The sequence below is a fragment of the Lissotriton vulgaris genome, chromosome 4_1 (genome assembly GCF_964263255.1).
Source record: "Lissotriton vulgaris chromosome 4_1, aLisVul1.2, whole genome shotgun sequence".
NCBI lineage: Eukaryota > Metazoa > Chordata > Amphibia > Caudata > Salamandridae > Lissotriton > Lissotriton vulgaris.
Window position 1 is genome coordinate 2,043,874,326 of NC_141691.1, and position 27,576 is coordinate 2,043,901,901.

Genomic DNA, 27,576 nt, shown 5'->3' on the forward strand with positions numbered 1-27,576 from the left:
TGCCTTCGAACCACTTCTGTCTCTGCCTCTGAAAGCTGCAGCATGGAGATGCATCCCTGACCTCTGCCTTACTTCCTGCCAAGCGAAGCGGTGCCTGGCTCGGCCTGGCCTGCCTGCCGAAACAGTGTTTTGCCTTCAAGTTATCAGTTCAGCCTCCTCGAAAACACATTCCAGTCTAGTGAAATAGGTAAACAGCTTCCCGGCTGCAGAGCAAAGGGCCAAGTCTTCCTGTCTCCTTCATTTAATTCATTGCTCCCGTTACCATGGTAGGCTCCTGGCCCCGCGCATTGCACTTAGACACATATGCATTCAGTATAGAATAACCTCTGCCCGAGAGACCTTTTACTTCAGATTAAACAGCCCCCAAACACAAGATATCAGATAGGTTATAAGAACAGGTCGATCTGACATGCCTGACTTCTGTCTCCTCTACTAGTACTAAAAGTCAGACCCCCAGCTTTCCCCAGTTCCACGTCAATCACACGTCATACTAATTGCGCGCGCACCCAGGTGAAAAGTTTCAGCTGACTCTGCAGAATCCTCTACGCACCCACCCACTTATGACACTTTCTGTGACGTTTCCAGCACACGCCTCCGTGTACGCCCTTGTACACGCCTTTTTGCTACGCACATGTGTTCTTATCATATTCTTTTCACTTGTCACGCCTACTGTATCCATCACCATTGTACAGTTTTACTATATATGTCATGTACTGTTAATAAATCGTTGACATCTTTTGCCATCATTTTACCCCCTCCTGAACCCTTGTATTGATGGATCTGATTTCCATGGCTCGAGCCATCCCAATTAAAGCCCGTATGACTCAGATACCACGGACTCTGCCTCTCATTTGATTGAGCTATTCTTTTACCTGTCATTAATTATACGGAAAAATCGTATGGTAATTATATTTACCACATAATTTGGCGCCCGAACAGGGACCCCTCCCCCACCCCACGCGCCGGCGATGCGTCGCAGGCCTTGCCCCCTACCACAGCCGTGACGGACTCCTATGCGCATCTGTAGGTTTTCCTGTATCTCCCTCAGGCCTACGGTGGAGACGGAGACTGCGGGACAGCATCCGGACGAGGCGGTGAGGAGTGCGGAGGATCCCGAGCAGAGCCCAGCCGAGAGAGCAGTGTCCGAGGTATCCAGAGGCCCACCTGTCCGAAGCGTCGAGGCGCATGCGTAGTGCGCAGCAGCAGTGACGTCGTAGCCGTCCAGTCCAGTCGAGTTTCCGAGGCCTTCCGTTCCGTGCTTCCCGGTGAGTACCGTTGCTGGGGACGCATCTAGACGGGTGCATTAATTTGTGTCCGGTCAAGACGGGTTTGGGTACACAGATCCGGTCTGTACTGTTTTAGCAGTGCATCTGTACTGTTTAGCAGTGCATCTAGTAATTCGGTAATTCAGTGATTCAGTATTCTGGTCTTCTAGCATCATATTAGACAATATCTGTTCGAAATGTTTCAATGTGTTTAATGTCGTGGTATGAATGATTGTTTGCATTCTATTATTGTGTTTATCGTGTTTGCGTCCAGGTAGAGGTAATCATGCCTTTGTTTTCGAAATTACGACAGATAGGAACTAGGAAAGGGATACTCGAAGAAGCAGTTCCCGTCCCACCTAGGGACACCCCGGGACATTTTATGTACCATAAACATGGCTTAGATGCCATACTGTACTTAGACTTATGGGTGGATTATACGAAGGACCTGGAAGAGAAACAGAGATGGCCTGTTACAAGGACATGGGATGCTGAGTGCATCATGAGAGTAGAAGAAGCGTTGTGGAAAAAGAAAGCCAGACAATCACAGAAAGATGCCATAGAATTGTGGCGTAAAGAATCGCATAGACGAACAGAGAAAGAATTCAGAAAAGCAGAAAAAGGTAGAGAAGAATCCGAAAAAGCTAGAGAAAAAGAACTACTAGAAGAAGGAGAACGAGTCAGAATAGAACAACAAGACCGACAGAGAAATGCCCTTATTACGGGACTGTATCCAGTTCTAGCCGAGGGCCTACCCAAGGCTACCCCGGAAATGCCAAGTGATCTGCCGCCACCATTGGTTCCGACCAAACTCCGTCACAAACAAACCGCAGCAGACATATTCCTCTCTTCCTATTTAGATGGCGTGGCTCCAGCATATACTAATGTACCCGTACCACCCGTTAACAATGCACAGCAGCATGCTCCGACTGCTCAAGCCACGACCCCTCCACGTCACCAACTTCCCGTGTATGTTGTCACTTCCCCTACTGGCCCCCTTGCTACTGTTTCCCCTACTATTGGTTCTACTAATCCTTTTTCGACAGATGCAATCCAGGGCCCAACCCCATTACATATACCCGCCATGACTTCAACTGCCACAACACAGTCAGGTTATGCCCACGTTTCTGTTTCAGGAGGTGCCATAGGTGGCCTTCCCCACACCCCGCCACAATTACATCGAATGACGATTAGAGAATTAGCAACGCAACGTACTCCGAAAGCGAGCACATCCGAAAAACTTAAACAATTACTTACAGATTGTAGATATGATCCCGTACCTGGCAAGCAAGGGGATATGGTGTTAGCATCGTTACGTCTACGACGTGTTACAGATTATTTGATGACATTACCAGAAATGCCAGACCATCTAGACAAAATATATCACTTTATTCGAACGGGGGAGGGACCAGAAAGTGTTCGTGAGGCCATGGCATATCAGAAAGTCGAGACTCAAGGGTTAATATTGCGATTTTTGATTAATTGTTTGATAAAGGAACAAGACCAGCCAGGTTTTTCTCAAGAAGAGATGGAGGGATTGACAAAATGGAGTCAGAATATTGCAGATTGTAAACATGATAAACAGAATTGTATAGATGCCATGTCCAGAAAGATCCGTAAAGAAATAGTGGCAATACATACCCGACGCAAAGCTGAAAGGACAACCGAATCAGGGGACGAAAAAGATTCCTCAGAGGAGGAAGAACCAGAGAATCCAGCAGCGACTCAAGACACAATAGCATACGTAGGTAGAGCGAAACTCCCTAAACAGTATTCTTCTGATAGACCTTTTGACAGACCGATACGTCTAGAAAATAAAAGACGTTTTCTTCCTCCCATACCAGAAAAATGTTCTCTTGAACAGTTGTTCCAAGCCACTGATAAAATCCTGAAAGATAGAATAGGTTACAATGAACTTAGTACAATGCGTGAACAAGAACTAGCACGGTCCGCAGTACAGTGGGCCGATAATGACAGCGTATATAAAGACGATTCAGTAGCGCAAACATTTCTGAGTCTTACTCCAACTGAACAACGTTTAGCTGGTATGTACATGATCCAGCATATCATTATGCTATATGAGAGTCAACATTCTGATCCAGGTCCCCTGTACAATGTACTAGACAAATTACTCCTGGATAGATGGAGAGGCCTAGGTACTGATTTGATTAATGTGATTCTCGAACAACGTCATAGATACAGAACATTTTTGACTCCACATTTTGTTCCTGTTCCAACCCCAGTAAGTTATCCTTTTCACATAGACAGACAGAACCCTTTACGTGAAGTTCACCCCGTCCAGACAGCTCCAGGGGGTGCGCTTCAACGCGTATTTGTATACACGTCCATAAGTAAAATGGAATTATTGGAAATGAAGAAAATAGTGCTGAGTCATGATAAAGATCCAGCAGGGTTTCACCGTGAAATAAAAGACATGTTACTCATGGGAGATTACACATATCCCGGTATTATGAAAATATTAAAAGTATTATTGCCTGCCGGTATTTACGAGAAACTCAAAGAAAAAGAATGGGAGGTGGGAGATAAAAAGATTAATTGGACTGAATTAGAAAACGAAGAAACCGGACGAACCCCACGTTTAGGTCTTGGGGACAAAACAAAAGCATTACCAGGATTATTAGTACAGGTTTTGCCAAGGTTGTTGACAACTAAAAAGGAGGACTGGGATGCAATCTCAGCTTGCAAACAGAAACAAGACGAAGACACTAGTGATTTTTATTCCAGATTTGAGAAATGTTTTATTATTAATAGCGGCCTGAAAACAAGTAGCGAGTCTTACCCACACCTTTTTGTGACCAAATTAGTCGAGAATTCTTTACCCCAGGTTAAGAACCGTGTATTGAAAGTCGAGAGCACATGGCAAGCAAATACGCCTTCCCAAATGTTACAAATGTTACAGTACCACCAGAACCGAATTAGAGAGGAACATGAACACGAACAGAGACGTATGAAAGACACGAAAATGAAAGTGCTAGTTGCTCAGTCAGTTCCAGCTGATGGTCAGAAAAGGGGTACGACACAATCCAATAATCCGACAGCTCCTGTTAAAGGGACATGCAACTATTGTAAACAGCCAGGTCACTATATAAGTGATTGTGCAGTTCTGAAACACAATATAGCTACAGGTAAAACGAAAGAGAGACCGCGTCCACCTAGACAGGATCAGGTCCAACAACATATTCCGCAGAATGTGCAGCCTATGCAGATTCCGCAACAGACCGTAGCGGTACCACAGCCCCAGCCCATTGCCGCAACACAACATGTTACACAGCAGATGTACCAGTATGCACAGTCCGATTACCCCGATTATCAGCAGTATACATGAAACAGCCTAGAGAGGGAGGTTGGCTTGCCTCTTATTGAGGTTCCTGTAGATCAAGAGGGTCCTTATGTACATAGTCAGGTATTAGGGAAGGATAGAAAATTTTTGATTGACACAGGGGCAAGCAGAACTACTATTAGTCATGACGAGGTTCCAGGGGCACCCCTCTCAGACTCACAGAATGTTTCCCTTGGATTTTCAGGAAAGCCTATTGTAAATGAAGTATCGAAACCAGTTCCCCTTGCAGTTGGTCCATTATCCCGTACTACAGATTTGTTACTCACGAAGTCATGTCCAGAAAACTTGCTTGGTATTAAAACACTGAAAGCTCTAGGAGCTGTAATTTGTTGTTCTCCGGAAGGAGTAAGGCTGTTCCTTCGTGATTTTAAGGGTCATTATGTGTTGAGAGATTTTGATCCCAGGTTACAGAATGTTCCTGCACATTTGTGGGCACAAGGCCCAACTGATGTAGGTTGTATGCACATTACACCATACCGTGTCACACTCAAGCCAGGAGTTGTACTACCCCGAATCCGACAATATAAGTTACCACCTGATGCTGTAGTGGCTTTACTGAAAATCATTGACGAGCTCATTGCACAAGGAGTGGTTGTAGAAACCGACTCCAATGTTTGTAACTCCCCTATCATTCCGATTCTTAAACGCACTGATCCGAATGCACCTCCAGTCTATCGATTGGTGATCGATTTGCGAGAGTTAAATAAATGTATTGTACCACAGTACCCGGTGGTCCCAGACATCTCATCATTGTTGACAGCTATTGATTCAGAAGCGACGTTCTTTACTGTAATCGATCTCAAGAACGCCTTCTTTAGTGTCCCCATTGATCCGGAAAGCCAGTACCTTTTCGGATTCTGTTTAAATGGCCGTAGCTTCAAATTTGCACGCGCCCCTCAAGGATTCACAGAAAGCCCCAGCATCTATAGCCAAGCATTGAAACGACAACTTGACAGTATTCACATGCCTCCTAACACTGCCCTACTCCAATACGTCGATGATCTATTGATCACCGCCCGAAGTGAACAAGAATGTGAACATGCATCACTGACAGTTTTGTATTTTCTGGCGGACAAGGGACACAAGGTGTCTCCTTCGAAGCTGCAATTCTGTGCCCAGCAAGTGGTGTACCTTGGGCACTTGCTGTCCAAGTGGGGTAGGCAGCTGACACCTGATCGTATCCAGTTAATTGCACATCTTCCACAACCCAAGACACAGAAGGAAGTGCGAGCCTTTATTGGATTCACTTCTTATTGCAGACAATGGATTCCCCAATATGCATTTCTAGCTAAACCACTCATACAGTTGACAACACAGGAGGCAGCGTCTTCGACTGTTCTCCCTTGGACTCAGGAACATACACAAGCTTTTGACGAATTAAAGAAAGCCTTATGTCAAGCACCTGTTATAGCAACACCATGTTACAGCAAACCTTTTACACTTTTTGTCACAGAACGCGATGGCACAGCGTTATCGGTTCTCACTCAGGTTCAAGCAGACAAACACAGACCGTGTGCGTATTTTTCGAGTACATTGGATCCAGTAGCCCAGGCCTTGCCTGCGTGCCTAAAATCAGTTGCAGCAACAGCTCTAGCAATAAGACAAAGTGATTCCATTGTATTGGGACATCAGTTGACAGTACAGGTTCCACACTCTGTGGAAGTTCTCCTAAACAGAACACAGACTCAGCACTTGACTATAGCACGACTGACAGGTTATGAATTGACATTGTTTCAACCACACATAGAGATCAGACGCTGCAATACACTAAATCCTGCTATACTTTTACCATCAAGCACAACAGATCCTACTCCACATGACTGCGTGGATGTCATTAACACAATCACGAAGCCCAGACAAGACTTGACAGATGTTGCACTACCCGATCCAGACCTGACACTTTATGTGGATGGTTCATGTATGAGAACAAGTACAGGAGAGTTAGTGGCCGCATATGCAGTGACCACTGAAACTGAAGTCATAGAAACACATCGTATTGACACACTGTCAGCTCAAGCAGCAGAGCTCATTGCTCTGACCCAAGCCTGTATACGAGCTAGGAACCTTAAAGTAAACATATACACAGATTCACGATATGCATTTGGAGTCGTACACGACTTCGGTGTCCTCTGGCAAGAGAGGGGTTTCTTGACCTCTCACGGAGCCAAGATCCAGCATGGTCCCCTCATCCAAGCTCTGTTAGAAGCAATACATTTGCCTACAGCCATAGCCATCATGAAGTGTAAAGCACATACTAGAGTCACAGACACTTTTTCCCAGGGTAACGACCTGGCAGATCGAACAGCGAAACATACAGCTCAGACTCATACTCATACGACTGATATGCCAAAGACTGACGTAACTTCACTGACACATTGCATGACAGTTAGGGATCCCACACAAGATGTCATCGACATACAGACACATGCTACTCCAGATGAGATAAAGAAATGGACTGAACAAGGAGGGGTCCAGACAGAACAGGGATGGATGACGAGGGGAAAGACCACATGGTTTCTCCCCGACTCTATGGTTCAAGTTATCATCAACACAGCACACAGTCCAGCACATTTAGGAGAGAAAGCCATGTTAGACAGTTTACAGAACCTCTGGTTCAATAAGCATTTACGAGCGGCAGCAAAACAGAAAGTGTGTACCTGCATGATCTGTTGTCAGTTCAATCCAGGAAAAGGTATTCCCGTGGAACGAGTTGGATTTCATCCTCCTGACCATCCTTTTGAAGTCCTCCAGATGGATTATATCCAGATGGACAGATGCCGAGGATTCAAGTATGTCCTCGTAGTTGTATGTGCCCTATCCAGATGGACAGAAGCATATCCCGTTCCAGATTACACTCCCGTAACCACTGCCAAGCAGTTGGTTCGTGAATTTTTCCCACGGTACGGTTTGCCCCTTGTCGTATATTCAGATAACGGTCAGCCATTCTCGTCCGAACTCATGAAGCAGGTTTCACTCCTGTTAGGCTATCAATGGAAGTTCCACTGTGTTCGACATTCCGAGGCAGCAGGTCTCGTGGAGAGACACAATCAGACTCTGAAAACCCGTCTTGCTAAAATATGTGCAGAGAAAGGTGTAGATTGGATGGTAGCTTTACCAGTTGCCCTCTTTTATATGCGAATGGTAGCTCATTCTAGGACAGGGCTATCCCTGTATGAGGTGGTCTTTGGTAGGCCTCCTAATATGTGGGGGACGCCTATGCCCCGTAAAATAACAGATGTTGACAGTACTATGCTGACAGATTACCTTGCCTCCTTGATGTCTGCACTACTATCATGTCGTTCACAGGTCGCGGCAGCCTTCCCAGACAACACCGAGGTGAAACCGCATGAACTTGTTCCAGGTGATGTCGTCGTGGTCCGCAACTTTGACAGATCAAGCCCTCTGGAGCCCCGCTGGAAAGAGCCGAAGATCGTTTTGTTGACCACAAGGACTGCTGTAAAGGTCGAAGGCAGGAAAGGGTGGCTGCACTCGAGCCACGTAAAAAAATTTTATGGACTTCCGCCAAAGACTGTTTCCCAGGACTGCCGCATTCCAGACACTGATACTAAACTCCCCCTGTTAGAGAAAACTCCGCAGCAGGAGTACAGATTGAAATTGAGGTCTAGTAAGTCAGACAGTTTAATTGTTTAAGTCCCCCTCGGGTGAAGCGGTTAGACAGGTTCCTGACATGTATAAGATAGACCCCAATAGAGAGAGAGATAGACAGGAGATCAAGAAACAAAAATATTGTAAAAATCTCCGAAGCCGTTGCATTTGCACGTTACTTGTTATGTTTTTTCTGAGTCTTACGATTATATTCATAAGTTGGATGTTACATATATATTTTCCTATTACACATTCTTTTCCTAATGACACTGCAGAGCACACGTTTAGTGCTCTGCCTCCACATGAACTGTCTTATCGACTTGCGCTGCGCAACAATACATTCATCCGTATGTTACACCATTCTCACCAGATCAACAACGCTACTAATTGTTGGATATGTGGCCGACTCCCTCCCTATCAGAACTACAAGGGAGCTCTGCCCCTATTTCCCTACCCGTTTACACATAATGGTTCCTGTGGTGCATGGTTTAGTTTAATATCCTCTTTAGACACTGAATCTAGAGTTTCCCAAGGCAAATGGATATGGGGGAACCTGAACACAGTTATGAACAAAGCATGTTTCCCAGACGAGGAAGGTCTTCCACAAATGACAGGGACCGATCTAGAAAATGAAGTGTATGGATTAGGTAATTTTACACTTAACCTCATGATCCTAAATGTTCAGTCAGAGACTAGTCCAGACTTGCCATCTATATCAGTTTTACCAGCAAAAGGTGTATTATGCGTCAGAAAGAATGGTTCAGTACATCTAGGTCACAATGACTGTACTACTGTGGTCGAATTCAGTGATGAAGGCAAGTCTACTTTCAAAGCTTCCCGACATTCCTATTTCATTTGTGGTCAGACAGCTTATGTACGTTTACCTCTAGACTGGGATGGTACTTGTTTCATTGCATTCCTATTGCCACCAGTTTTTCTAGCCCCATCTGATTATCACAGGAATTCCCGCCTCACTCACGTTAGACACAAGAGAGATCTCCCAATAGTCGATCAGACTGAAACTACATGGGAACAATATACAGATTTCAATAAAGGATTCTTTCCTTATCTAGGCACTGTCTCAAATAGTAAACTGATACGCAAATTAACCAGAATCCTCGAAGCAGTAGTGAATGAGACTACTTCTGCTTTGGGCAACTTAACAGAGGAGCAGTCTGCTATGAGACTTGTTGTTCTTCAGAACCGCCTTGTCCTTGACGTCATCCTGGCCGATAGGGGCGGAGCTTGTAGAGTCATCGGATCCAGTTGTTGCGTGTTTATTCCAAATAACGCACCATCAGTATACAAAGCTATAACCAGGCTTCACGAAATTGCCCATCAGATACACCAGAATCCAGGCACCTGGACTTGGTCCGGTTGGCTCTGGAGTGTAATATCAGCCTGGGGATGGAAGCTACTGTCATTCCTAGGAATCATACTGCTCATAGTATTCAGTTGTTGTCTATGCCTACAATGCGGGCCAGCGATATGCGGCTTGTGTGCCACAGCCTGCGTTCCACATCCTAGTTCACGTTCCAGTTCCCGTATGAAAAAAGATGAGCAGATGATGTTATATGAACAGATAGATGGTCTCATGAAAATAGATATATCCTGATGGGAACGTAGGGGACAAGGAGGGAATGAGGTAATTGAAATTTTTATGGTCAGGTATGTCCCCTAACGTGTACCCCAACGTCTCCATGTACGAGCTTAAAGTACATGTAACTTCCCTCCACGACCGAATCTGAAGACGCAAATACATTTGCGTCCAACGTTAACATGTCCTCTATCGGATCCACCATGAATGGATCGATAATTCAGTTCCTAACCATGCCATGCCAACATCTTTACATGGTCACTTTCACGTTTTTCCTGGCTCTACCGAGCTAGGCCCTGATTTCTGCCTTCGAACCACTTCTGTCTCTGCCTCTGAAAGCTGCAGCATGGAGATGCATCCCTGACCTCTGCCTTACTTCCTGCCAAGCGAAGCGGTGCCTGGCTCGGCCTGGCCTGCCTGCCGAAACAGTGTTTTGCCTTCAAGTTATCAGTTCAGCCTCCTCGAAAACACATTCCAGTCTAGTGAAATAGGTAAACAGCTTCCCGGCTGCAGAGCAAAGGGCCAAGTCTTCCTGTCTCCTTCATGTAATTCATTGCTCCCGTTACCATGGTAGGCCCCTGGCCCCGCGCATTGCACTTAGACACATATGCATTCAGTATAGAATAGCCTCTGCCCGAGAGACATTTTACTTCAGATTAAACAACCCCCAAACACAAGATATCAGATAGGTTATAAGAACAGGTCGATCTGACATGCCCGACTTCTGTCTCCTCTACTAGTACTAAAAGTCAGACCCCCAGCTTTCCCCAGTTCCACGTCAATCACACGTCATACTAATTGCGCGCGCACCCAGGTGAAAAGTTTCAGCTGACTCTGCAGAATCCTCTACGCACCCACCCACTTATGACACTTTCTGTGACGTTTCCAGCACACGCCTCCGTGTACGCCCTTGTACACGCCTTTTTGCTACGCACATGTGTTCTTATCATATTCTTTTCACTTGTCACGCCTACTGTATCCATCACCATTGTACAGTTTTACTATATATGTCATGTACTGTTAATAAATCGTTGACATCTTTTGCCATCATTTTACCCCCTCCTGAACCCTTGTATTGATGGATCTGATTTCCATGGCTCGAGCCATCCCGATTAAAGTCCGTATGACTCAGATACCACGGACTCTGCCTCTCATTTGATTGAGCTATTCTTTTACCTGTCATTAATTATACGGAAAAATCGTATGGTAATTATACTTACCACAAGAGAAAGAAAGCAAAGAAGGAAAGGAAGAAGGAAAGAGAAAGAAAGCAGGAAATAAAAAAGGAAAAAGAAAGCAAGAAATAAAGAAAGAATGAAAGAAAAAAGGAAAGCAAGAATGAAGGAATGACAGAAAATTGAAAGCAACAAAGAAAAATTGAAAAAGGGAATGAAAGAAGGAACAAAGTACTGAGATAATGAAACAAAAAAGGAAAGAAGAACTGAAAGGAAAAGGGAAAACAAGGAAGAAGGATAGAAGGATAGAAGGAGTCACAGAAAAAAGTAAAGCAAAAAACAAGGCATGAAAGAAAATAGAAAGCAAGAAAGGAAAGAAACATGAAATGCAAGAAGGAAGGACTGAAATAAGGAAAGAAAAAGGGAAGAAGGAATGAAAGAAAAATGGAAAGCAAGAAAAAAAGGAATAAAAGAAATAAAAGAGGGCAGCAAAAATGGAAAGAAGGAATGAAAGAAAAAAGTAAAGCAAGAAAGAAGGAAAAAATGAATCAAGGATAAAAGAAAGAAAGAAGGCATGAAAGAAAAAAGTAAAAAAGAATTTCTTTTTTAATATCAAAATGTATTGTTTAGTTCATTAAAACCATCACTATTATTTATCACAATAAAACATAAAACATGATAAAAAAGTGAATTGTCAGGAGAAGATTGACAATGTTAAAACCAAGAAGAAATTAAAAAAGAAGGATTGAATAAAAGAAGAAAGGGAAGAGAAGGAAAGAAGAATGAAAGAAAGCACGATGAAAGGAAAGAAACAAAGAAAAGAAAGAAAGATGAAAAGAAAGGAGGCGATAAAAAAAAGTGTCATGAGTGCTGCATATTAAACACAATTAAAGGCTGATTTTATTCCTGGGCGATGTTTATTAAAGAACTTTTGGTGTAATTGAGTCCAGAATAAACGTGTTTCGAAGAATTGTCCGCTTATGAATTCACATGTATAATAATAAAGTTTTCGATAACTTAATACAGAGCAGTTTCAAATGGATGCAATCTTCTAGGCTGTGAAATACTAGCAGTCAAACAGTTAACAAAGGACGCTCCAGAAGGAATTTAATACAGCAAAGCCAGGAGAGAGGAACTGATAAAAGCGTGGAATGTGGCCTGTGCTCCCCTCTTGCTCAGTAATAAATTAAACAAGCATTGGTAAATGCATTAGGTTTCTCCTATGTGATTAATATTAAGCAGTCTTTTGTTGTAAGTTGTAGCTTGCTTAGTAGTTAGTTGTACAATATAAGTTACAGAAAGTCCGTTAAAGTGTTATGACTTGTTTATCTACAAAAAGGCAATATATTGTGCTGTTACTAGTGGTATAGTGGGGTAAGTAATAGCAACATTTTGGTATTTTTGCCAAATTAAATGTAGGAGGGAAACAATAGTATTAATTGATGTAATAGCAATATTATATGTTTAGAGGAGTACTGACAACTTTTGGTCAAAGCCTAAGAACGTGATGCCTACTTTCAGTAAAAGCCATGTTCGATGCAACTGTAACAAGCCCAGACGGCCCTCCAAAGAGCAAAAACACACTGGCCTACCAGCACCTAAAGGAAGGGCAATTGAACAAATGGCAAAACCCTGAGAGTGGTGGGAGGGCGGGAGTGCAGACGCCGCTTCCCAGGGTGATGTAGACTCAAGCACAGCCATAACTACTTTGGCGCCATTAAAATCTAATCAAGTCCAGTAGTGACAGCTTCCGTTCCAGAACACCAGGACGAACACAATCTAGACTCCACACAGATAGAGGAGCAAGGGTGGGAATACAACATAATGGTAACTAAGATAGGGGAGGGCAATGGGCAGGTGGTTTATCGATAGGCACTCGGCTGAGAGGCCAGCGCAGATCACATCCAGGTTTTCTGGTTACGACACACCTGATTGACATCCGCTCTAACACAGTCACCCGAGTAAGGGGCCATGGCCAGCTGCATATCTGATGATCTCTGATTTACATTAGTAAAAGGCTTCCACTCCAGTCCACCCTGCCTGGAGCACAGAGCCTCATTGTGAGGGCAGAGGTTAAGTGCTTTAGAATTAGAGAATGGAAAGTGCACCGGCGGAGAAGGAGGGACATTCGGGCTACTGAAGTGTCAGAGTACGACCAATGCAATAGGAGGTAAAGAAATACACTGACAGCAACACATCTCCAAAAAACAAACAATCGGAGACAGTGCTTCACACATTTATAGTTGCATTCACAGTTTAAATTGCATTTGTATACTGTTTACTACCCCTGACGAGGCGTCGAGTGATACATGACATAGTTAATAGCACACCTTCCCTCTCAGAAGCCACCCATTTAAATGTACTATGTCCCTGGGTCACTGCATTCGAACCTGTACAGAGTGCTGCAGTCTTTTCATATGGTTCGCGCTACTAAAACACCATGCGTGTGCATGTATTGCACATTCCAACGGAAAAACTTTTTCAAACCACAGTAAAATGTAGATTTATGCTTTTTTATGCTTTTAAAAACATTATTTTGCCATTGTGATCTGATTTGATTATGAGCGGCACAATGCATGTGATGGGCGAGTTTGTCCTAAGAAGATACCAGCTTAATAAACTCTTTAACAAAGCAGATCCTACGAGCCAGTGTAATATCTGTGATAGATGAAAGCTTGCAGCGCCAGGTAACGGAATTAAAGGTAGAGAAGCGGCCAGACTGTAACAGAATCGTATTATTGACACAACGTCACCCAAGTAAAGCACTGCTGACACAAAATCCAGTAATATATAATGTAATTATTTGATGCGGTTTTACCACAAAGAGTACAGTAAAATAAATTAACCATGCACGGATTTACTCCTCCACAGCAACTAAAAGCAAATTGCTGCCAAACATTGCTCTTCGAAGCTGGATTTGGTATTATGTGTGTCAGGAAACAAAACAGATAATTAAATTAAACCGAAAGCTCCATAGTACTTACGGTTTTCTTACGACTGCTTGCAGTTGGATGAAGATGTTTGTAAAACTGATGCCAGATACCAAATTAAAAATACGTATCACAGGAGTGGAGAGGATGAGGCACAGTGGCCAGAGCAGGTGACTCGAGAGCTGGGGATCCCGGTTCTAGTCTTGGCGGCACAACATACTGTGATTCTGGGCAATTCACTTAATCTCTCTGGGTGATAAATTGGGCTATACAAATCTGCTCATTTAAATTAAAGGCAAAAAAGTATAAAGAGGCAAAACTTTATGAAAAAATTGTTTTACCCGAGTGGATGTTAACAGTACTTCGGCTACAAGAAAATGATAAGACAAGTAGAAGAGGAAAAGGCATTCGTAAATGCAGTAAAATATGCTACAGCCAACAGAAACCGAGAAAATGTAAGTGGCAAGCACAGGAACCAAACCGTGAGGCCAGATGCAAGCCCTTTTAAGATTTATATTAGAAACAATAGATTTCAGGCGAAACCTAAAAACACACAATGAAACAAAAGGGAACTAGCTTGTGTGCGGATGTGCTTCTTGTGAAAGAGCAAAGTGCAGTCACTCAAAGTAAAGTCATCGAGTGACCCATGCTGTATGCTGCAGTGGGTGGGTTCAAAACATGAGTGACTCACCAACAGACCAATGGATATATTGTACACATATATTGTTTTTTAGAAATCAAATATTCTTGGCTGGCGCCAGACCAAAAAAGGCTGCAGTAGAAACTCAAGACTGTGGTTATATGTGATTAACTCATGGATTATTGACCAGCACTTATTACATAGTCTGACCAACATTCCTCTTTCTTGACAGGAGCGATGCCATCCTGAGGCTGGGAGAGACCCATAGTATGCTTAGAACAAGAAAAAGTGAAAGTGAGTATTGCACAGTGGTGTGCCTCTGATACAAACTCCTTCCCAGTCGTCCTCCTGACTCATAATCCTGGCGGCTCTCTCCTCCATCTATCTTTAGGACTCTTCACTGATCATTAAACAACCTCGTCTCTCCGCTCTCCATCCCTTCTTTCTTTTGATGCCTGTGGCCCTCATCTCTCCTCTGCCACCAGGGCACTAGGCCTTGTCTCACATATGTCTTTACACTCACCCTTCTCTCTGCTCTATTCCTCGTCACATATGTTTCTGCCTCTAATACACTGTGGCCCAATTCTCAAAGTTGTCACGGAACGCAGCACAGCAGCTAGCACTGTACAGTACGCATGTTTATGTCCCATCCTGCACATAAACAATCATTGAATAATGACAATTTGCAACTTCTATGTGTAATGCATTCTGCAGCACACAAAGTAGTAACAAAACGCCAACGCAGGCATCCTTGCTCTATGGCCCTAGGGTGTCTGTGTGGTGCCAGGCAGCTTTTTTTAGCACCAGCACTAGGAAAAACACAGGGGTTTGCCGTATTGTTGTAAATATGGCGCATCCTTTTGTTTTGGAAATGGCAGAGTGCAGCGTTGCAAAATTTGCCACAGCTCCACTCTCTGGCATTTCTTTGTAAATATGCCCCCTGGTCTCAAAATAATACACTCTCCCCTTTTAGTTTAGAATTGAGGAGTACAATGCCACAGCATATAGGACTATGTTCCTCTATTTGTTGATTCAATTTTAGAAGAGACATGTCCAGCTTCTAAAGCTCGAACAAAGGTGAGTTTTTGTTTGAAGAAGGAAGGCTTTGTTCTTCCAAAGAACAAAAACTGAAGCTGAAGAACAAAGATTTTTGTCATCTTACTTGGATTGTCTGCACTGCATTACACCACCACAGGGCTACCTCTGGCCAAGGGGCTAAAAAATTACTTAATCAGGATCCCCCTAAACACAACCACGCTTGGGTCCCGCCTCTCATGTGGTCATGGTACTGATGGATGCAGATTCCTCATCTCGTGAACATCCCTACAGGAGCAAGACTCGGCTGGACAATTTTTCTGATCAATAGGCTTCCAACGTCTCCATCTGGTGTCATGTGACTTCAGCCGCGACGCTGTCCGCCAGGTGCGACCATATCAGATTACAGTAGGTGCCAACCAGTGCACTAGCGTCAGTCTGTCTTTCATAGATGCGGTCCATAGTGCTTTCCGTGTCCCAGTGTCAGAGTTTGTCAGCATTTTGACTTCAACTATGTCAGGTGTCTCCTCTGTAGCAAGGAGGCAAGCCATTTTGGACAAGGCCAACAAAAATGTGTAGAAAAGCTCTCCTTCGGGTATTATGACTGGGAATGAGCTCCCAAAAGATGATCATACAAAAACATAAAAAAGCGCCATAGGGCACGTGAAAATAGTCCTGCTGTCAGGACAGTTTGGACACTAGACTCTTCCTCATCAGAGAAAATCTCAGCACTAAGGAAGATGAAGCTGAAGTTCTCTCTCGGTCTGCTGGCCCTGCACGGGTAGCGGTGTTAGATTTGTTCAGGATAACTCTGGTATCTTCTTGGTCACTCACCAAGAGTGAGCTGGATCATGCGGAATTAGAAACCCGACTACAGTGACTCTAGTCTGAACCTTGAAATGCTCCAGCCCCGATGTCAAGGCGCAGTCACCTGTTCGGTCAGTGACATTTTCAACTCGAGACAGACATCGCTGCCTTCAGAACCAAATCCGAATGGCGAAAGAAAATGTTAAAGCATGTTGGCAGAGCACAACCACAGGGCCTAGAAATGTACTTGGCTGGAAGAATTGCTTGGGTCTAAACGTCAAAAGACAATGACAGAGACTGATAATGTCCGGCACAACCCCAATAACCATCATAGTGGCGTATATTTTTATTTATATAATGCAGGAGGCCTGGATACTTTACCATAAGGAGATGTCCATTAGAACTCTGACCATTCTTTAGGAAGAATCAAAGCTAGCCTTGGCCTCTGTTGAGGTAAAAGCCAACATTTTGACTAACTTCTTGGAACCATGATCCTCGGGTGCAGAGCCCTTGCATCTCTTTCATGAGGCTCTCTTCGAACATGCTGTAGCTGCTTGGGCGAAACCCTTTTTGGATCCAGCAGTAAACCGACAATTAGCCAGATGACATAGACCTGGCCTAGTTGGCCTAAATGTGTTTGTCAGTAATCCCTTCGCCAGATAGTCTACTGGTCCAAGTGATTTTTTTTCGAAATTGAATGTAAATGTAAATGTCATGGTACTTATAGAGCGCACTGTCACCAGATGGTCACCTTGCGGTGTCGCCTATTTGGCTTCCTGGCGCTGATACTCATACCGCTGTGGAACTCCAGGGTGAAGCCAGGCATCCTAGCGCTGTTGGGGCCCGTGTGGAGGTTAAGCAAGCTATTGCCCAGAGTTGCAGCGTGGGGCCCGTGATTAGAATAGGCACAGAGGTGAGAATTAACAGGTCCGAGGAAATTGAGCCCAAGACCTGCCGAGGCGGAAATCGAACCCTGGTCCCTGGCCAGAACTCTGCATCAGGGTCTGCCGCTCTAACCATTGAGCCACACTCCTCCTGAACCCGTGTGCCTTTCCTAATGCGACTTCAGACAGAGTTGAATAAACTATACTCTATGGACTGAACATTCTTCAGGGCTGGCATCCTTGCCCTTGATACAGCTAACACCACCAGCCTACTATGTCCAGGCTCTGTGGGAACTGGCATACTTATGGTCGCCAGCCTACTGGAACTCATAGAAAAGTCATTTTCCAACTTGCTCAATGATGATTTGGACTTCTCCAAAGAGATCCAGATGTGCGTGCTGGTTTCTGTGGACACCTTGGCTTGGTCCACAGACATCACACGGCGCTGATTTGTTCTGATGCATTCCACTGGCTTCTCAGGTGTGTCCAGGTATTCCTCATAGACATGACCTTTGAGGGTGAGACAGCTGACTCCCCCCTGGATTACTTCAAAACTGTAGCGTTGCGGCTTCCTTGCTGGGGGTAGCTTCCCCAGAAAAAGCAACTCCACCAAAAATCTAGTTAGTTCCAAGGTTACTCTTGGGCTCAACACTCACAGCAGCGCCAACCTACGCAGCCACTTCAAACACAGCAAGAGATGTACTGTCTCTTTCGACAGAGGGAATAGCATCGCCAACATTAGGTCCAATCCTCGGCCATTCTGCTGACTTAAACACTCTGGAGCAGATTTACAATCCCCTTGCGCCACTTTTGCATCACTTTTAACATGGGAAAAGTGACGCAAAAGTGGCGCATGGGGCTTGTAAATCTGCCCCTCTCTGCCTAAGCCTTTTACACACCCGTTTCCATTATCTGGGAGATCAGGGCTGTTTGCTGTCTTATTCTCCTGATCCCTGTAGGCCATGAGTAGTTCTCACAAAGATTTCTCTAGGGGGAATTATGTTCTGTGGCATGCACTGTGGCATGCTGGATTGATGCAATCAGGGGGGGGGGCGTTTGGGTGGTGTAAGGTGGGCGTAGAAGAAAGCGCTACATGTACATGGTGTGGACAGCAAACCGAGCCTTCACATGGTTTCAGCCTGCCACCCACCCTGTAACCAAATGCGCCAAAAAATATAGACAAACCTGCAACACTTGAGAGGGAAAGAGATACTCATCCAGTGGCTGAATTGCACAATGTGAAACCAGAAATCCTGGCATTAATCCCGGCTTCCCCACTCGACCAAATTGTGTGATCCTAGACAATTGTTTTATTTCACTTTGCCTCCTTTTTCTTCATACCAACAAATGAGAGCACCATGAAATACATGAGTGCAGAATGTGCACTGTACAAAACCTTCTTCTGTGTTTGATTTAATAAACTAAATGTTGTTTAAATTATAATAGCAATAGTGGGCGCCTGACAAGTGACCTGCATCTTTGTTCACTAATGACATTGTTGTCAGGATGGGGGCATGAATATTTCTAAGTTCATGTTTGAAAATGATCACTTTTAATCAATGCCTTTCAATTCAGTGATTTATCCTGATGTAATAAGGTGAAACGCTTCTGCACATTAATGAAGTACACTTCGAGTTTTGAAGAGAGTTTCTAATATTTTTGCATGATTAGTGCAAGATTTCTTTAAAAAGATAAGTTAAGCAAGACACCTTATTTACATTTACTTTAGCTAAGGTGTAGATAAACGCTTGTCCATTTAACAGCTTTTTGAATGTCCGTGCTCTGTCAGGTTACCAGCAGCCCAGTGCAGGTGGTCACCAGGGGGCCACATGTAAAGGTCGAGATGGCCGCATGCGGCCCCGGGGCCGTAGTTTGAGTATGACGGTACTACCTTGTCTTTTCTTTCCCGTGGACTGCCCTTGCTGCACAAATGGCACAGCCTCTATTTTAGAGGTGACCGTCTTCACCCCTGCTGACCAAAGGGGCCAGAGTAATTATCACCTCTGGAAGAAAGAGGCAAAGGAGATTACTCCTTCACTTCCTGGTCCCATAGAAGGGGGAGAACCAAGATCCTTGACTGCCTGGTCAATCAACAGGACAAGTGCACAATGTCATCACAGAGCCAAGTTCTGCAGCTGGACTGATAACCCTGGGCCTTGTTGATGCCTATTCCCATCTACCCGCCCCCCGCCCACAGGTGTTACCTGGGATTCACAGTGGGGTCCCAACACTATCAGTTCACGGTCTTACCTTTCGCACTGACGACCACACCACACATCTCAATGAAAGTGATGGCAGTTGTTTAGGCTTCACTGCGCTCAGGAGTCCATGTATTCATATACTTGGATAACAGGCCTTTAACTACAGGGTCCCTGGCGCTGGTCAGAGAACGCCTTTAGCACCTAATGACTCTCCTCCATGACTTGGGTTTTACCATCACCACCAGAAATCTCATCTCAGGCCCATGCAGAGGCTAACCTTCAAAGGAGCAGAGCCAGGCCCCACCCACAAGAAGGATTTGCCTCCTCCTCAGAGGACAGTGAGATTTAAGAGATGATTCAGATGTTTCGGATTCAGACACGCCTCTTCGTTCTGTATATCTTTCGTCTGCTAGCCATCATGGCCTGTTCATCCTTTTGGAGTCACGTGCTAGATGGGACAGATCCTTTACAACGCAACTGTTACTCCGCACTACTATTACGACGCATCTTTTTCAACGCAAGTCATTACAACAACTTACGCTGGGGCCAGATGGCGAATGAGGGCACTCCAGTGGCTACAAAATCAAGGCAGTCTCTTTGCTCGGTTGTAGATCTTTGAGCCAGTCTACCTGGTTCTGCACTGATGGATGAAAGCTTCCAAACCTTTGATGGGTCCTCTCTTCACCCACTGCAAACACAGGCTTCCACGCTTAGGAGCATCTCCTTGCTGGGTTGGGGTGCCCACCTGGATGAACTGCATCGGAGTAGCACGTGCACATAAACATGCTGAAGGTGAGGGCAGCCTGCCTTGCTATGAAGACATTTTTCGCTTCCATCTCAAGTAGCTCCATTCAGATTCTGTCAGACATCACCACAACCATCCATGAAATCAACAAAGTGGACCACGCGAGGTTGCAAATCCGGAGCTGGGCGGTGATCAGCCTGTAGCGGTGGGGAATGCGATGGGGAATTGTCCTGTTAGTGTCTCACCTTGCAGGTTCCCTCTTGCTGGGAGCGGATGCTCCAAGTCTTCTCTCATTGGATGACCCTGGGTGGAAACTACTTCTCCAAAGTGAAGTGTGTATTCCCCTCTAGATTGGGCTGTCCATAAATAGGTCCCTTTGCCACATTCCAGAGAAAGAAGTGCCCAGAATTATGTGCCACACACATCCTTCTGAATGGATCCCAGTGGGACATGTTCAGATTCAGGTAGTCTGCGTTCCCACCGATTCTGCCTATGCCAAAAGGTTAGGCATTGCACATCATGTTCACCCTCTGTTGGATGCACAGGATCTAGTAAGCCAATCAGCTGGCACTCTGCATTCAGCTACTTCTTTACCTGCACAAGGTACACCTGCTCTCGAAGCCGAATGGGCAGGTCTTCCACCTAACCGCAAACACTTCTGTTGCACTCTTGGAGATTGAACAGTGTTGGCTACAGTGCTCTTGTCTTCCTGCTGAAGTTGTGGGCATCATTTTAACTTCCAAGAAATCGGATACAGGAACCATTAATGCAGGTTGATGAAACAAATGTGTTTATTGGTGCAGGTCGAAAGGCCCCAAATCGGTCTCTTGCCCCACAGGGTTTAGCACCGGCTCCAGTGACATGATATTGGGCTGAGCTGTCTACCCTTGCATGAATCCTTAAGCAGCCATCTTTGCTTAAAACACCACCAGTGGAGCATTTTATAAAATGTTTACTTCTTTTCTCCTCAGTAGAATTTTAATTATGTGTTGACTTTTCTAATAACAATGCTATTTTAGTAATTGCTGCTGTTGAGTTTAACTTCTCACTCTGAAGACATTACGATTAATGAGAATAACTTCTGCTCGTAGGGTCGAGAACGTCCCCTCTCTCCTTTCATAATATCTACCCATATAAGTAGGTTTCTCGTGCATGCCTGTCTTTCCTACTCAAGTTGGTATCTGCGTTTCATTTAGGCCTACTACTCTTTCATTTTACTTGTTCAACCAAGAAGGAGACCCAGTGCCTCCTCAGGGAGAGGTACAATTCCCTAGTGAAAAGGGGTCTGTGGTGTTCGCTTGACCAAGCAGGACGAGGCGGAGACCAAGTGCACTCTTTTAGGCTGAGCCAATCTCTAAATCAAAATCTAAACTGAGTGACCATGTTCCAAATCCCACAGACAAGCTTCTTTGAGCTTCAGTGATTGAAGCTGTGAATAGTAGCATCTGGGTATAAAGAGACTGAATAGCCAGGTGACTGAGATGCAAGAGCCGGCTGACTGGTGATGGGAGATGATGACAATAGCAGATGAAGTACTCACCAGAAGAAGTCACCTGACTTCTGATGGATACGTAGTCTTCATGTAGACTCCTCAACTTATGAGTTTCCTTCAGGCTCCAGATAGGTCTGGAAGCGCTGGCCAGCAATAGGTCTCTAGTGCTGTTGGGTGGTGCCATGCAACCACGACCACCTGTAGCATGTGATGACATCAGAGAATATTAAGTGCCAACCGGTGTGCTGGTATCAGTTCTTGGGGTTCAGAGAGGAACTGGGAGTATCAGCTGCACAGAACATGTGTGCATACTTTAGGACCTTATTATGCACAGGATTAACTTATTAGAAAATGAGGTAAGGTGGTGAGGAATCTATAGGAAGGCTATATATCCACCAGAAATACATTCACAGAAGGTAAATCACCTTATGAATAAATCCAAAAGCAATCGCTCCCCGAGAGGTGGGATTGAGTGATGTGAATTAAAGAGACAATAATGGAACACAGCCGTGGCCAAGTACCTGGCACTGCAGGACGTGCTTGGGGTGTGAGGCTGTAATCATTGGTAAAAGTATGTAAGGATAACCATGTGCCCGGCCTTTGGAGATCAGTCACACAAAGCTCTCTATCGAGAGTCTTGGAAGCAGCCAATGGAGGAAGCATGAGCACCTTCCGGGCAATCTTTCTTTGCTAAGGTGTAGCAGGTTTACTACATTCTCCCTGTCTGAGCCTTCCCTTCCTTTGCAGGCAATGGAAGAAAACCTTCATCAACCCTCTTTCAAGCAGGAGAAATAGTGGCCATGTATGTTCTTCAGATCGAGATGTTCTATTAAACAAAGGGAAAATAAGGAAGACCGATTAAGTATCATGAAATCAAAACCCCCTACAGTCATGGTGGAAAGAACAACTCTGCATCAGACGTAAAATAGGTCATTGCGAATAGATTCTTCAAAGAACGGCAAATAATAATAGCATGCATTTGCAATGCAATAGGTCTCGCTTTTACACGAGTTTAAGCTATTGGCATTGTAAATGACAATGCCTTTTTTTTATGTTTTAAAAACAAAAATAAAAGGCTTTGTTATTTGCAATGTCAATAGCTCAAACTTGCTTAATTGCGAGACCTATTGCATTGCAAATGCTTGTTTCAGAGGCTATTATGTTTTGCACAGATCACTCACTGCATGGAGGGAATCTGAAAGTAATGTATTTTTTATGTGGAAAAATCCCAAATTCTAAAGGAATCCACATAAATGAAAGGAGCCCAGATTTTGGAAAGCAGAGTTATTTCCTTCAAAGCACACAGTGTGTCATGGGAGTAGCAGAAACCAGAGCTGCAGAATTCTTGTTTTAAACCACATAACTGGAACCTTCCCCTCTCTATGTAATCATATTTTGGAAAAAATACGAAATGTAAACTTTATCGCGATTGTGTTTGAGAGGATCCTGGAAAATATTCTATACGTCAGCGTAAACATAGTGGACCGTTTCTCACACATGCTATGAGGAAATATAATTTTTGATCGAGTAGTGTTCCCCAGCGAGTACCCCACCGTCTCCATGTACTAGCTTACAGTGCATGTAATTTCCCTCCTGTGCCAGCTACGAAGACGCAAATACATTTGCGTCCATCTTTAACATGTCCTCTATCAGATCCGCCATGAACGGATTGAATATTCAGTTCCTATATATGCCGTGCCACCGTCTTTTTGTGGTACACTTTACACGTTTTTCAGCTCTGGCGAAGTAGGCCCAGATTATGCCATTGAGCCTTTTTCGAGTTCTTTCCTGCTTCCTGACTCCGAGGGCCTCAGCCCAGGCTACCTCTGTACCAGTGACCCCCACCTTACTCCTTGCGCGGCTCCGGCGCATAGCCTAGCCTCTGCCTGCCAAGACTGCATTCAACCTTCGAATTATCTGCTCCACTCCTCGAAAATACATTCCTGTCTCGTAGCTCAAGTAAACATCCTCCCAGCTGCAGGAGCAGAGGGCCCGGTCCTTCTGTCTCCGTGCAAGTAATTCATAGACTCCGTTGCCATGGTAGGCCCATGCCCCCTCACCTAGCAGACCGACACGTAGACACATGTACACGCACTCACAACTAGTATAGTGTAGTCTCCGCCCGAGAGACCTTTTCCCTTCCAGATACTAAAGTTCCTTAAACATGTGATATCAGATATGATTTGGGATTAGGTTGATCTGACATCCTAGACTTATGTCTACACTTACACGACTTATGTCTACCCCTGTAGTGCTAAATGTCAAGTCCCCTTCGCCCTCCAGTTATACGTCAGATTCACGTCAAGCTGCTGCGCGCGCATCTCTGCCATATATTTCTGCTGACATTGCAGGATTCTCTTATGGATCCACCTACTTATGACCTCATGATAGGTGACGTTACTAGTACACGCCTATTGTAATGCCTTTTTTCATGACGTTTCCATGTTTTATCTCTTCTTTTCCAGTTGTTACGCCTACTACATGCTCATACATTGTAATGCATTGACTATATATATGTACTTCTGTAAACAATATGTTGTCTGTCTGTCCCTTCCTGAACCTGCGTGGTGATGGAATGGTTATGCCACCTTGGCTCGAGCCAATAACCCAATTCCTTTTACAGGAATAAAACCCTTTTGAGTTAACCTCAATATCCCGGATTTTGCCTCTTATTTCTCTGAGTTATTCTTATTGATTATTGATTATAAATTATGTATTGGTAATCGATTTTACCACAGTTTTGGCGCCCGAATAGGGACCCCTCCCCCACCCCACGCGCCGGAGGTGCGTTGCAGGCCTAGCCCCCTGCCACAGCCGGACGGACAATTACGCGTACCCGCAGGATTTCCTGTATCTCCCTCAGGCCAACGGAGGTGACTGAGGCTGCGATCGACACCCAGACGAGGCGGTGAGGAGTGCGGAGGATCCCGACCTGAGCCTAGCTGAGAGAGCAAGATCCGTGGTATACCGAGGCCCACCAGATTCCGAAGTATCTGCGTCGAGTCCGAATCCAGTCCGAGCCCAGTCCAGTCCAGGGTTTCCGAGGCCTTCTGTTTCCGTGCTTCCTGGTGAGTACCGTTGCTAGGGACGCATCCTGACGTGCGCATTAGTTTGTGCCGGTCAAGGCGGGTTCGGGTACACGAGCCTGTTCTGCACTGTTCAGCAGTGTATCTGTACTGTATAGCAGTATATCTAGTTTGCACCTGTAAAAGGTGTATCTGTGCCGTTTAGCGGTACATCCTGATTGCACTGTTGGTAGGTTTGTCATTGTAATTAATGTGGGTTGTCTTTGAAATGTTTTGATGTGTCATTCAAATGTCGTGGTATGAGTGAATGTTCGATCTTCATTATTGTGCTTAAACGTGTCTTATGTGTCCATGTTCATATCTGAAGTAAGAACCAAGTAGCCAGATTTCAGAATGCCGTTGTTCTCGAAACTAAGACAAATAAAAACCCGTAAAGGGGTTCTAGAAGAAGCTGTTCCCATTCCACCTAGGGACACTCCAGGGTACTTTATGTACCATAAACACGGCCTAGATGCTGTTTTATTTCTCGACTTGTGGGTAGACTACACTAAAGACTTGTCGGAGAATCAGAGATGGCCCGCTGCAGGGACATGGGATGCAGATTGCATCATGAGAGTAGAAGAAGCATTATGGAAAAAGAAAGCCAGACAGTCACAGAAAGATGCCATCGAGTTATGGCGTAAAGAGTCGCATAGGCGCACAGAAAAAGCTCACAGACTAGAAGAAAAGAGTAAGGAGGAGCCTGACAAGGCCCAAGAAAACGTGTTAGTTGAGGAAGGTATCAGAGTAAAATTAGAACAAGTAGACAGACAGCGTAATACACTTATGAATGGCATGTACCCTATCTTGTCAAAAGGCCTGCCTAAGGCCTCCCCAGAAGTACCGAAGGACCTACCACCCCCATTGCTCCCGACTAAAACACACCAGAGGACAGCAAAGGACATTTTCCTTTCTTCCTATTTAGACGATGTGGCTCCCACATATGTTAATACCGCATTGCCACCGCCACCAGTGCCTGCACCTGACGGTCAGGGCGGTCAGGATAATTATGCTCTTCCTCCCCGACAGGCTACTCCTCCCCGGATCCCTCCACCTCCTCTTCCACCTCCTCCTACTTCCCTTGACACAAACCCGACTAACCCTTTCGGAGCCGGTGCCTCAGGAGGCGCGTCCGGAGGGGCAGGTTTCCAGACTCCGCCACAAGCCCAACGTCTGAGCTTTAGAGAAATAGCGCAACAGCGTACACCTAGAACAGACATTACAATTTATGGGGATCGCCTTATAGACTGTAGATATGATCCGGTACCTGGTAGAAAGAGTGACGAGAGAATGTTACTCGCATCAGTACGTTTACGGCGAGTCACGAACTTCCTGATGACGTTACCTGGAATGACAGATCACTTAGATCGAATATATACGTTTGTTCAGACAGGAGTAGGGCCTGAAAGTATTAAAGAGGCCATGGCCTATCAGAAAGTGGATACTAAAGGCAAGTTATTGCGGTTTCTTATAAACTTATATATTAGAGAAATGGATAGGCCGGGTATAGACCCGGAAGATGTAAAAGCACTCCATAAATGGGGTCAGCATATAGCGGATGGACAGCATGACAAAGAGGCCTGTATAGATAATATGTACCGAAGAATCAGAAAGTCAATAGTTATGATGCATGAGAAAAGACAGCCTGTACCGGAAATAGATTCGGACAAACATGAATCCACAGAGGAGGAGGCAGAGGAGGAAGCCGAGACACCAGAACAGACCCAATTGCCAGTAAGAGAAATGGTGGCTTACGTAGGTAAGGGAAGACCATTTAATAATTCAATGCGCCCAGTGCGCCCGGAAAGTAAAAGAATATATCAGGAAGCCATGTGTAATCCTAGAACACCCGAACACTTATTCCAAGCTACTGACAGAGTACTTCAAGAGCGCATGGGGTACCATGTACTCGATTCCATGGATGAACAAGAATTAGCCAGGTCAGCCGTGCAATGGGCTGACAGCTCTGAGAAATATGGTGATGATGCGCTAGCACATACGTTCTTGAACTTGACACCGAGTGAACAGCGTTTAGCTGGTATGTACATGATACAACATCTGCTCTTGTTGTATAAAAGCCAGCATTCTGATCCAGGCCCTTTGCCTGATATACTAATCGAACTGGTCACGAACAGATGGAAAGGTCTAAGTACTGATCTGATTAAAGTAATTCTAGAACACCGTCACAAGTATAGTGCGTTCCTATGTCCGCAGATCAACTCAGCACCCGTTATGGAACGAAGGACCATGTATTACATGGATAGACAGAATCCGTTGCGAGAAGTGCATCCCGTACAGAACGCAGACAACACGCTTAGACGCGTGTTTGTGTATACACCTATAACTAAAATTGAACTATTAGAGATGAAGAAACTAGTACCCAGTCATGATAAAGACCCTGCAGGTTTTCACCGTGAAATAAAAGACATGTTATTAATGGGCGATTACACTTATCCTGACCTTATGAAAATATTGAAAGTACTACTACCTCCAGGTATATACGAGAAACTCAAAGAAAAAGAGTGGGAAGTGGGAAATGCAAAGATTGATTGGGCTGCATTACAAAATGAAGAAGATACCCGAGTTCCAGGCCTAGGGCTTGGAGATAAAGTTAAAGCGTTACCAGGTTTATTAGTACAAGTGTTGCCACGCTTATTGAGTACGAAAAAGGAGGATTGGGGTGCAATTTCAGCATGTAAACAGAAACCCGATGAAGATACTAGTGATTTTTATACACGATTTGAGAAATGTTTTGGTATTAATAGCGGTTTGA

General features: G+C 44.7%; 1 protein-coding gene across 1 annotated transcript in view; it reads left to right on the forward strand.

The window, feature by feature from the left end:
- The window catches only part of WDR97 (WD repeat domain 97), a 474,462-nt gene that overhangs the window by 428,500 nt on the left and 18,386 nt on the right, over positions 1–27,576 (forward strand). Inside the window, exon 25 of the mRNA XM_086966430.1 lies at positions 14,807–14,868. Coding sequence (XP_086822556.1) covers positions 14,807–14,868 — 62 coding nt within the window. The remainder of the gene's footprint in view (positions 1–14,806; positions 14,869–27,576) is intronic.